The sequence below is a fragment of the Stenella coeruleoalba genome (genome assembly GCF_951394435.1).
Source record: "Stenella coeruleoalba genome assembly, chromosome: 4".
Lineage (NCBI taxonomy): Eukaryota > Metazoa > Chordata > Mammalia > Artiodactyla > Delphinidae > Stenella > Stenella coeruleoalba.
The window spans coordinates 124,373,341-124,386,783 of record NC_137149.1 but is presented as its reverse complement, the minus strand read 5'-3'; the positions used below and the strand labels follow the sequence as shown (position 1 = coordinate 124,386,783).

General features: G+C 37.0%; 1 protein-coding gene across 2 annotated transcripts in view; it reads right to left on the bottom strand.

The window, feature by feature from the left end:
* The window catches only part of TTC29 (tetratricopeptide repeat domain 29), a 255,598-nt gene that overhangs the window by 176,760 nt on the left and 65,395 nt on the right, over positions 1–13,443 (bottom strand). For both annotated transcript variants that reach the window (XM_079920595.1, XM_079920596.1), the window contains exon 7: positions 5,801–6,013. In XM_079920595.1, coding sequence (XP_079776721.1) covers positions 5,801–6,013 — 213 coding nt within the window. The remainder of the gene's footprint in view (positions 1–5,800; positions 6,014–13,443) is intronic.

The window sequence follows — 13,443 nt, the reverse complement described above, 5'->3', positions numbered from 1 at the left end:
TTCCCTAATATGGGAAAGGAAATAGTTAATCAAGTCCAGGAAGCACAGAGAGTCCCATACAGGATAAATCCAAGGAGAAATATGCCAAGACACATATTAATCAAACTGTCAAAAATTAAATACAAAGAAAACATATTAAAAGCAGCAAGGGAAAAATTACACACAAGGGAATCCCCATAAGCTTAACAGCTGATCTTTCAGCAGAAACTCTGCAAGCCAGAAGGGACTGGCAGGACATATTTAAAGTGATGAAGGAGAAAAACCTGCAACCAAGATTACTCTACCCAGCAAGGATCTCATTCAGATTTGATGGAGAAATTAAAACCTTTACGGACAAGCAAAAGCTGAGAGTTCAGCACCAGCAAACCAGCTCTACAACAACTGCTAAAGGAACTTCTCTAGGCAAGAGACTCAAGAGAAGGAAAAGACCTACAATAACGAACCCAAAACAATTAAGAAAATGGGAATAGGAACATACATACCGATAATTACTTAAATGTAAATGGACTAAATGCTCCCACCAAAAGACACAGATTGTCTGAATGCATACAAAAACAAGACCCATATATTTGCTATCTACAAGAGACCCACTTCAGACCTAGAGACACATAAAGACTGAAAGTAAGGGGATGGAAAAAGATATTTCATGCAAATGGAAACCAAAATAAAGCTGGAGTAGCAATTCTCTTATCAGACAAAATAGACTTTAAAATAAAGACTATTAGAAGAGACAAAGAAGGACACTACGTAATGATCAAGGGATCGATCCAAGAAGAAGATATAACAATTGTAAATATTTATGCACCCAACATAGGAGCACCTCAATACATAAGGCAAATACTAACAGCCATAAAAGGGGAAATCAACAGTAACACATTCATAGTAGGGGACTTTAACACCCCACTTTCACCAATGGACAGATCATCCAAAATGAAAATAAGGTAACACAAGCTTTAAATGATATATTAAACAAGATGGACTTAATTGATATTTATAGGACATTCCATCCAAAAACAACAGAATACACATTTTTCTCAAGTGCTCATGGAACATTCTCCAGGATAGATCATATCTTGGTTCACAAATCAAGCCTTGGTAAATTTAAGAAAATTGAAATTGTATCAAGTATCTTTTCCGACCACAATGCTATGAGACTAAATATCAATTACAGGAAAAGATCTGTAAAAAATACAAACATATGGAGGCTAAACAATACACTACTTAATAACGAAGTGATCACTGAAGAAATCAAAGAGGAAATAAAAAACTACCTAGAAACAAATGACAATGGAGACACGACGACCCAAAACCTATGGGATGCAGCAAAAGCAGTTCTAAGAGGGAAGTTTATAGCAATTCAATCTCACCTCAAGAAACAAGAAAAATGTCAAATAAACAATCTAACCCTACACTTAAAACAACTATAGAAAGAAGAACAAAAAAAACCCCAAAGTTAGCAGAAGGAAAGAAATCATAAAAATCAGATCAGAAATAAATGAAAAAGAAATGAAGGAAACAATAGCAAAGATCAATAAAACTAAAAGCTGGTTCTTTGAGAAGATAAACAAAATAGATAAACCATTAGCCAGACTCATCAAGATAAAAAGGGAGAAGACTCAAATCAATAGAATTAGAAATGAAAAAGGAGAAGTAACAACTGACACTGCAGAAATACAAAAGATCATGAGAGGTTACTACAAGCAACTCTATGGCAATAAAATGGACAACCTGGAAGAAATGCACAAATTCTTAGAAATGCACAACCTGCCAAGACTGAATCAGGAATGAATAGAAAATATGAACAGACCAATCACAAGCACTGAAACTGAAACTGAGATTAAAAATCTTCCAAAAAACAAAAGCCCAGGACCAGATGGCTTCACAGGCGAATTCTATCAAACATTTAGAGAAGACCTAACACCTATCCTTCTCAAACTATTACAAAATATAGTAGAGGGAGGAACACTCCCAAACTCATTAAACAAGGCCACCATCACCCTGATACCAAAACCAGACAAGGATATCACAAAGAAAGAAAACTACAGGCCAATCTCACTGATGAACATAGATGCAAAAATCCTCAACAAAATACTAGCAAACAGAATCCAACAGCACATTAAACAGATCATACACCATGATCAAGGGGTTTATTCCAGGAATGCAAGGATTCTTCAATATATGCAAATCAATCAACGTGATATACCATATTAACAAATTGAAGGAGAAAAACCATATGATCATCTCAATAGATGCAGAGAAAGCTTTCGAAAAAATTCAACACCCATTTATGATAAAAACCCTGCAGAAAGTAGGCATAGAGGGAACTTCTCTCAACATAATAAAGGCCATATATGACAAACCCACAGCCAACATCGTCCTCAATGGTGAAAAACTGAAAGCATTTCCACTAAGATCAGGAACAAGACAAGGTTGCCCACTCTAACCACTCTTATTCAACATAGTTTTGGAAGTTTTAGCCACAGCAATCAGAGAAGAAAAGGAAATAAAAGAAATCCAAATCAGAAAAGAAGAAGTAAAGCTGTCACTGTTTGCAGATAACATGATACTATACACAGAGAATCCTAAAGATGCTACCAGAAAACTACTAGAGCTAATCAATAAATTTGGTAAAGTAGCAGGATACAAAATTAATGCACAGAAATCTCTGGCATTCCTATACACTAATGATGAAAAATCTGAAAGTGGAATCAAGAAAACACTCCCATTTACTATTGCAACAAAAAGAATAAAATATCTTGGAATAAACCTACCTAAGGAGACAAAAGACCTGTATGCAGACAATTATAAGACACTGATGAAAGATATTAAAGATGATATATATAGATGGAGAGATATACCATGTTCTTGGATTGGAAGAATCAATATTGTGCAAATGACTCTACTACCCAAAGCAATCTACAGATTCAATGCAATCCCTATCAAACTACCACTGGCATTTTTCACAGAAGTAGAACAAGAAATTTCACAATTTGTATGGAAACACAAAAGACCCCGAATAGCCAAAGCAATCTTGAGAATGAAAAACGGAGCTGGAGGAATCAGGCTCTCTGACTTCAGACTATACTACAAAGCTACAGTAATCAAGACAGTATGGTACTGGCACAAAAACAGAAAGATAGATCAATGGAACACGATAGAAAGCCCAGAGATAAACCCACGCACATATGGTCACCTTATCTTTGATAAAGGAGGCAGGAATGTACAGTGGAGAAAGGACAGCCTCTTCAATAAGTGGTGCTGGGAAAACTGGACAGGTACATGTAAAAGTATGAGATTAGATCACTCCCTAACACCATACAGAAAAATAAGCTCAAAATGGATTAAAGACCTAAATGTAAGGCCAGACACTATAAAACTCTTAGAGGAAAATATAGGCAGCACACTCTATGACATAAATCACAGAAAGATCCTTTTTGACCCACCTCCTAGAGAAATGGAGGTAAAAACAAAAATAAACAAATGGGACCCAATGAAACTTCAAAGCTTTTGCACAGCAAAGGAAACCATAAAAAAGACCAAAAGACAACCCTCAGAATGGGAGAAACTATTTGCAAATGATTGCAAAGGAGTAATCTCCAAAATTTATAAGCAGTTCATGCAGCTGAATAACAACAACAACAAAAAAACCCAATCCAAAAATGGGCAGAAGACCTAAATAGACATTTCTCCAAAGAAGATATACAGACTGCCAACAAACACATGAAAGAATGCTCAACATCACTAATCATTAGAGAAATGCAAATCAAAACTACAATGAGATATCATCTCACACCAGTCAGAATGGCCATCATCAAAAAATCTAGAAACAATAAATGCTGGAGAGGGTGTGGAGAAAAGGGAACACTCTTGCACTGTTGGTGGAAATGTAAATTGATACAGCCACTGTGGAGAACAGTATGGAGGTTCCTTAAAAAACTACAAATAGAACTACCATATGACCCAGCAATCCCACTACTGGGCATATACCCTGAGAAAACCATAATTCAAAAAGAGTCATGTACCAAAATGTTCATTACAGCTCTATTTACAATAGCCTGGAGATGGAAACAACCTGAATGTCCATCAACAGATGAATGGATAAAGAAGATGTGGCACATATATACAATGGAATATTACCCAGCCATAAAAAGAAATGAAATTGAGCTATTTGTAATGAGGTGGATAGACCTAGAGTCTGTCATACAGAGTGAAGTAAGTCAGAAAGAGAGAGACAAATACCGTATGCTAACACATATATATGGATTTTAAGAAAAAAAAATGTCATGAAGAACCTAGGGGTAAGACAGGAATAAAGACACAGACCTACTAGAGAATGGACTTGAGGATATGGGGAGGGGAAAGGGTAAGCTGTGACAAAGCGAGGAGAGACACGGACATATATACACTACCAAACGTAAGGTAGATAGCTAGTGGGAAGCAGCCGCAAAGCACAGGGAGATCAGCTTGGTGCTTTGTGACCGCCTGCAGGTGTGGGATAGGGAGGGTGGGAGGGACGGAGACGCAAGAGGGAAGAGATATGGGAACATATGTATATATATAACATTCATTTTGTTGTAAAGCAGAAACTAACATACCATTGTAAAGCAATTATGCTCCAATAAAGATGTTAAAAAAAATCCACATAACTTTTCACATGACTAAAGTTAGCTGCTGAAATTGATCTAAGAGGTAACTATTTATGTCAGTGTGTACCCCTTTGGGGAAGGTACTAGATCACCATTCATTCAAAAGCAGTTCATTCAATGGGATACATCTTTCACTGGGGGTGATGTCCTATGGGTAATTTAAGTAATATTACTTTTAAAAATTAACAGAGAGAATAAGCTAAGATTTTACTTTCATTCTTTCAAAAATTAAAATCAAACCCAGAAAATCAGTCCTGTTTACTACATATAAGCCATTTGTTACTCAATAAGCCAACTGATTAAATATGTCCACAAGCTAATGAACTTAGTTCAAGAGCGTAACTTCCATCTTTTTCTCCTTCATGAAAAGTAATTTATTAATATACTACTCTGAGGTCACAAAATATCCTTGCATCTCACAAAGTAAAAGCTTATGAGTATATGTTCCAATTTTTTTCTTTATATTTTATACATATTTTGATGATAATAGAATATTAAGGATGTGATCAGCTGTCACAAAAGCATTTTCACTGCTGTAAGCGTGCATACAAATCACCTGGAGATCTCGCAAACCTGCAGATTCTGATGCAGTCGGTCTGGGGTGGGGCCTGAGATGCTGCGTTTCTTATAAGCTTCCTGGTGATGCTGATGCTGCCAGGCCAAAGGCCACACACTTTGACAGGCATGGGTCTAAAATATATTAAAGTTCTATCTTCCTGTTACTCTTAACTAAATATTTATCATATCTTTCCTATTACCCGACAATAGGGAATTTACAAACAATGAAAGGTCTCTCAGATTGTAAGAAATATATGACCTTAAGCACACACGCACACACACACACACACACACACACACAGAGTTAACTTTTGCAAATGACCTTACCTTCTCATCATGGGTTTACTGTTTTATAACATTATTCCCAGAGGGTTGCAATTTTGGAGGTAAAGCTTTCAAGAAACTAATGGATTTCTTGCTGTCAGCACTAAGGCCCCTCTGTTTTACAGTGAAATTTGAAAGTATATTGATGGCATTTGTCCCTGCATTTCATAGGAAATAATCACCCAAACACTTGACAATTTTTACCTCCCTCTTGGGAGAAGCAGTATCTGCCCATTAGAGGCAGCAACGTGAGAGTGCTCTTTTCCACCCACCTTCTTTGGCTATTTCAGAAGCTTTTATAAGAATTCTGATGGCCTGTTTGTATTCTTTATTTTCCAGCATTTTGTCTGAGAGTAATCTGTAAGTCCTCAGGAGACTCTCACAGGCCAACAAGTTGAGAACGCGGCCTGTCTCATCCTTCCATATCCGTCCCTGCGTCAATTGATGGAAGGCCTCATAATGCTCCGCAGCTTCCAGAAGCTGACCTGAAGAATAAAAGCCATTCATAAATACAAACCACAGGCCAGAACATATTTTCAGATATTTTGCATACGTCTTGTGCTTTACTATTAAAGTGTGTGTGGGCGGGGAGAGAACCACGGAATGCAGCCAAGTATTTCTAAGGCTGAAGAGGACTTCAGCTGGGAAAGGAGCTATCTCAATTTGGACCTCAGATTCAGCACTGATTTTGAATGGACACCCGCTAAAGGGATATACTTGGGCTAGCAGAAATTGAGGAGAAGTACAAATGTTTAGAGACGGTGTGAACGTAAAGTAATAATTATTAATAACAATCATATTAGCTAACATTTATTCAACATTATATATGCAAGGAACTGTGCTGTGCACTTTATATGCATTTCTCATTTAATTGTCAAAACAGGCCTGTGGAAAAGAGATTGTTATGATTCCATTTTAAGGTAGAAAAGAGTGAGGTTAAGAATTCTGCACAAGATTGCCTGGCCAGTGGCTTAGTAGATCCAGACAGTCTGATTCCAGAGCCCACACTCTAAACCACTTTCTTGCACTGCTTTCCCAACAGAAAGCAGTTCTTCATTCTCGAGAATTCAGGTGTCTTGAGAAAGGATGCAACTGTTACAAATTTCAAATTTAAGTATTATGGAGCTTTAAACTACTTCTCAACGTTTGATTGGAATTTCCAAGTTATTTAATTTTAAAATTACAATGTAACTTAACTGCCCTTCTCAATTATATTTTATAATATAGCCCGAAATATATCTTCTCAAAGCCAAAACTCTAAATTAACTTTAAGTCATTTGATTCCTTGAAATGTGAGCAAGCACGTTTCTGGAAGGGTAGTTTGTAGTTCCATGATACAGATTGTATTTTACTTGTGAATTGCCTTGTAGAAATGCACACAAAATCCTGTAATGTAAATGCTCTTTTATGGTATTGGAGTTACCTAATTGGAATGAACTGGAAAATCACTTACATCTAGGCATTTCAACAATCGTAGTTAAGAGTGAGTGCAGGCTCCAAACAGGCTGAATTCCTATACCAGTTTTACCATTTTTGCTGTTTAGCCTCAGGTTAATTACTACACTCTCTGTGCCCAAATTTAATTCTTCTGCAAGTAAGATTATAGTGTAACTATTCAAGGTGTTATTATGAGAAATGAATTAATACCTGTTCAATATCTGATACAGAGTAGGTACTCCATAAACACAGCTGCTGTTACCAGTTGGCATAGTGATAATATTTTTAAAAACCCACAGGCCAATTGAATTATCGCCACTATTTATTTTCCCTTTCTTTAAGTACAACATAGCCTTCCTGCGAAATATGTAGTTGAGTCCTTATGACAATATTATCACAACTGATTAAATTAACCTATGTAGGCCATATTAGGCTCAATACATTTCCTCAAATAAGATGCACTGCATATTACAGATTGGACATTCCAGGATACTGTAGCCACTGCCATCACTATTGCATATAATTTCCTCCTATTTTTGCACTGAATTTGCTATCAAAATAAATATTAAAAATGCACAGATAAAGACAAATAGTATTTTAAAAGAAACACAACAGAGATGCATAATCAGCAAATAAGCTGTACAAAAATTCAGTAAAGACATGGCCAGTCTGAGTCCCATGCAGAAGGAGGGCATATCAGCAAAGATACATAGAGAGAGGCGGGTGTGTGCTGCTGAGCTGTTTATAAACTTGTATTATGAAATTTTCACATTATAAAAGACTACAAAGCCATAAATATGATATTACAGAAGAATATTTGATTACATGGACAGGTGCTTATGATAAGTGAAAATATTGAAAAACATCAGATAACATTTACAAAGCATTACCAGTGTTATATGGGTGATGAATTGGTTTCTTTTCTGCCTTTTTTTTTTCCTGATTATTGGCATTTTCTAATGTTTCTATCATCAAAATGTGTTCAGTTTGTAAAGAGAAATATATAATGGAGACTATTTTAAAATTAATGCCCAGTCCTTTTTCATTTTGATGCAAATACTGAAGGTTGAAGTTTACTGTTCTATCTTTACATTTAACTGACAATTTTTCTCTTACCTCCCACAAAAGCAGGCATAGTTTTTCACCTCTCTCCTGCAGCACCTCTGCCAGAAACACCTTTCCCCAAATACCCATGACTCTCGTTTCTTTTTTAAAACTCAAATGGAGCGTTGACATATATGTGTGTTATGTTTCCTCTGTTAACTATATTTCTGCCTGTAAAGTATAGCTCTGTATCCCTGGAAAGATGTATACGAGAGTTCTTTTTTTTTATCCAGCATCCATCTATTTATAAAGTATGGATACATATTTCTTTTTGGCCATGTGAATAGGGACAAGTGGATACAGGGAACTGTGAGTAAACCAGATAGTTCCAGAAAAACTTGGGACCATAAGGAGACTAGGAAGGGCCTAACAGCATCTGTGGTCACACACAGTAACCATATGGAAAGAGAGTCCAAAAGTGCGTTATAAAATAACAGATTCACTAAGAATTCCAGGAGGAGAGCCAGGAGATGAAGCTTTGGATAACCCGACTAATTACAATGAGATGCAAATGAGGCATAATGATGTTAATAGCATATGAGAACTGATAGCTGGGTCCAAGATTTGATCCACATGGTGGAAGAAAGGGGAGGTAAGGAGAGGGGAGGGTGAAAGTTGGGAAAGGATATGTGGAGGAAATGTGGAGAGGGCTGAAGCGGGGGAAGGGGGGAGACAAAGGTGGGGACCACGTCTCTGTATTCCAAACAAGCCAGACTTCCCTCTGTGTACTGATGTGATTAGGTTTCCTGCACAGGCTAAGCAGAAGTGAAATGAGAGGTTCTCGGGACATTGGTTTCAATTGGCTACTATGGAAGGGGGCCTTGGAATGATTGAGAAACAGACTTTTCAGTTGAGTTTGATTTTTGCTTGAGCACTTGGGACTAGTATCAGTGTACTGCTTAGGTCATGATAATCTGCCAGGGTTCAGCTCTTACAAGGATATATGTGAAGTTTGCCATGAGGAAGGAGCAGTCCAAGATGCTTGGGTAAAAGGAACAGGGAGCTACTATTTCTTGAAGGCCTACTGGGTGCTAGTCAAAATGGAACGTTTTTTTCCCCAGACGTTATCTTATTTAACCTTCCAAAACTGGTGCAGTAAATATGACTTTTCTTTTGCACCAAAGAGAAAACCGAGGCTCACAAACATTAAGTGACTCAAATAGCTAAAAAGTGATGTTTAGGATTTAAACCCAGGATCACCAAATGCCCACACAACTTAGTGCTGCCACATTAGGTACAAGTCAGAAAACTTGGGTGGAGTAAGTTAGATTCTCTGGACATAAATATCTGAAGTTAAAAACAATGCTTGAGTTATGTGATTTCTAGTCTCTACCAGTTCTATAACTCTGTGACTCTACTCAGGCAATCACAAGATCCTCCAACATGAAAGAACAGATACTGGCCACTGATGTGCTTCTCATTGGTCTACCTGAAGGAGTCTGATGTAAAAACAGCACTGTAACCTGCATCTAAATTCTCTAACCTAAACCGTGAGGTGACATCCATGGGGTGAAGGCACCTAGGATGTCCCATACTTAGTCCTAACCTGTGGTCACAGGTTATTCATGGTTTCATGTCCCCTTCCTTAACCACTTTGCCACAGAGGAGGTCACTGGGGATTCTGATCAGCACAGCACAGTTTTTTTAATTAATTAATTTTAAATTTTTTATTGGAGTCTACTTAATTTACAACGTTGTGTTAGTTTCAGGTGCACAGCAAAGTGATTCAGTTATACATATACATATAGCCACTCTTTTTAGATTCTTTTCCCATACAGGTTATTAAAGAATATTGAGTAGAGTTTCCTGTGCTACCCAGTAGGCCCTTACTAGTTATCTATTTTATATATAGTAGTGATCAGCACCGTTTTAAACCAAGGTGACTACTAGAAGAAGAAGAGTTTTCCAGCCATTCTCAGATGTAGGGAATCGTTTCTAAAGTTATTTGGTGGCAAATAGGACTGTAAGTAAGCCAGCAAGGATTTGATCCAAATAATCAGAAGCACACAAATGACCAGGCTGCAATTTCTAAAGGCTGGTCAGAATTTGAAAGTACATATTACAATATGGTATAATATTTGATTTAAAAATATTAAAATATGTCTACACTATGAAGGGAGCATAGTAGTTTAAATAGGCAAGTATCTCCCTTTAAGCATGATTAACAATGATATCATTTCCATGCAATTTATATTTCCAACAATGAACAGGATTTTAAAGGTTTTCTTACTTTGTGAGTAAAGACTCATATTACTATTGACTAGATATTTATTTATTTATTTATTTATTTTTTATTTATTTTATTTTATTTTTTTGCGGTACTTGGGCCTCTCACTGTTGTGGCCTCTCCCGTTGCGGAGCACAGGCTCCGGACGCGCAGGCTCAGCGGCCATGGCTCACGGGCCCAGCCGCTCCGCGGCATGTGGGATCCTCCCGGACCGGGGCACGAACCCACGTCCCCTGCATCGGCAGGCGGACTCTCAACCACTGCGCCACCAGGGAAGCCCTAGATATTTATTAAGACATAATGCATCCTGTTTTTATCTGAAAGTTTTTAATATACCTGAGAGAAATGTTGGAAGTGGTCATTCTGACACTACACATGTAAATACAAATGAAGATCATAAACCAGATTTTCAAATTTGGCTCACGGCAAACCTTTATAGCTTCTTCACGGTGTTCATGTGTTGTCTGCCCTTTGTTACCAAATAAACTTTAATATATCAGGACCAGACAAGATTCCCAGATCCCACCATCAATCGTGTTGAAGGACAAGCATCTAGATAATCGTCCTTCTCTGGAATTCACAGGTGTTAACATTATTTTTCATTGAGAAAGAGGGCAGAGAGAAGAAGAAGAATTACACCAAAGGTATCACAAAAGTAAAAGTTTACGGAAAACAGAAAAGAGAAGGGCACATTAATAGATGTTAAAGGTCTCCTAAGGGGACATGAGCTTTATCTTGTTGCACCAGGAATTACTCATCACTATGAGTAACAAACATCACAGGAGTAACTGACAAGAAAGGCATACTAACCATTGTTCAGCGAAGTGCCTGGCTCTATGCTAAGAAAAAAATCCAGAGTGTCCACTAATATTTCAAGTGAATCAGGGAAGAAAATGGAGCCAAGATGTTTTGTGGGAGTGACTGGTGGTGACCTTCCACCAATACCATCAGTAATGGATTTAGCTCAAGAACACGAGATAGTATCAGAAAACACATCATGGGAGACACTGTGAACAATTGTGTAAGACAAGAATCCAGGCATGGATAGAAGTAGCCTCAGTCTAAGATTTTTTTTTTTTCTTTTGGTTTGCTTTTTTTTTAAAACAATTATATAACATCTACATAAACGACAATGTTGTATGCATTTATAGTTTTTCACCCAAAAGAAAGTGTACTCTTAAAATAAAACTACTACAAAGGAGCTTCACTTTACCTAAAGCCCACATAAACAAGAAATCTAGCCATTTATTTAAAAATACAAACAAAACCCAAACAATGTTGTAAACTGCAAAATGTCTGGTAGGATGTTAAGATAAATACTACGCAGAGAAAATAAGATTTTATACATTTGGGTATTACCCAGGTTGTTGCTTACCCCTCTTCCCTGGTACAACATCTCTGAAAGTTTATAGATATTTGTTGTATCACTGCAGATGTCTAGAACAAATATTAAGCAAAGGAGAATGTATATGATCTCTCCCATTTTAGTTTTTTTTTAAAGTAGGAAGATTGACTAGATATTAACACAAATGGGTTTAAATGTGAAGCTGCCATAAAAGCAGGAACATAAATGTAATTCTCCCAGCCGCTATTTTGATGCACATTTTTGATTCCATGAATATTTTATGAAATGGCCCAAACTAAAGCCATATAACATTCCTGCATTACTGATGCTTGCGCCCGTAAGCTACGAACATTAGAGGCATGATTGAGTGCATTAAAATGAACTCGTTCAGCAGTGCATTGATTACTTGAAGGGGGAGGGAAAAGAAAAAAGAAAAAAAAAAAAGAAGTTGCTCCACTTAAGAAAACAGCAAACAAATCTAAAGTTTGCAATATAATAAAGGCGTAAGCAAGTTTGAAATAAAATTTCCTAAATAGAGTGTGACTCTGTCTAGACCTGACATTAATTAGGCAAGGTGTTAATTATGTCCAAAAATGGCTCTGGTATCGTTCAGGTAATTTCAAATGTCACAATCTCTAAGATGCACAGGCGGGCCTGCTTTAGCTCCATGCATCAGCAATTCTGAAAATAGCTAATTATTTCCTTTTCTATCAACTTGCACACTTGCCAGTAAAAATAACGCTACAGGAAAAATTGCATGAAAATAATTTGACAGGTCCGTAAGGCCTATTTCTTCAGCAGCCCTGGTATAAGTCATAAGCATATTTAGTTGTAAATGGTGCACATTTGTTGAAGAATTTAGGGAAATATTCCACTTTGGTTTAAAACAACAACCTAAAGGAACAATAAAGCTTTTTGTATATTATATTACATTTTAATCTGGAGCTCCTGGACATCTTCAGCGGTTAAGTTACTATTCTGTGCAACGTAGACATAAAATCTGCTGGAAGCAAATTGAACAGTAGCAAAAAGAGAAATATGTTATTGCCTTTTTGTAAAAACAAAAGACATTGCTTTCCGCTTCAGTTTAACTGCATGAGCAATTTATATTATCTTTAGGTTGTAACATTCAATTATGATAATTATAATGGCATGATACACGCTGAAATATTAAGGGCTCGTCATACTTCCCAATGGAAACTATCACTTTCAAGGGTTTATCTCTCGTCAGGGGAGATTTGCTCTGTACTATAACCCACTGCACACCATTGCAAAATGGAATGCTGGAAAACAAAGATTGGGTTTCTGTAACTCAATGGCTTCCCTAATAAACGGGGAAGAAAATGTGCCCGTACTTTTGAGTAGCTGCTTTGGGATACTTAGAAGAAATTTAAAGTGTTATTTAAAAAATGGAATCCTTTATCATTTTGAGCAAAGATTTCAGATAGACATTACAGGAATGCTATCATATCCCTGTTAAAGAGTACAGGTCACTAAACCAGACAATGAAAAGGATCCCAGGAAGACAGGAAGCCAGGTGTGGGTGAAACTCACCAGAGGCTTTATCACTAATGTCGGCAATACTGGTGAGTTAATTTTTAAATTCCAGAAAATTTGCCTGGACTTTTCAAATATTCTGGAGGAACTGTTATTAATTGTTGTTGTTTGTGATTTTAGATTACTGAATTGTGGTCAGGGATGGACATGGTGCCCCAACTTGTCATAATAAACTTGTCATACTAAACCTCAGATGGTAGCTTCCATCCAAGTGTTATAATTTCTAAGGATTAAGCATTGGGCAG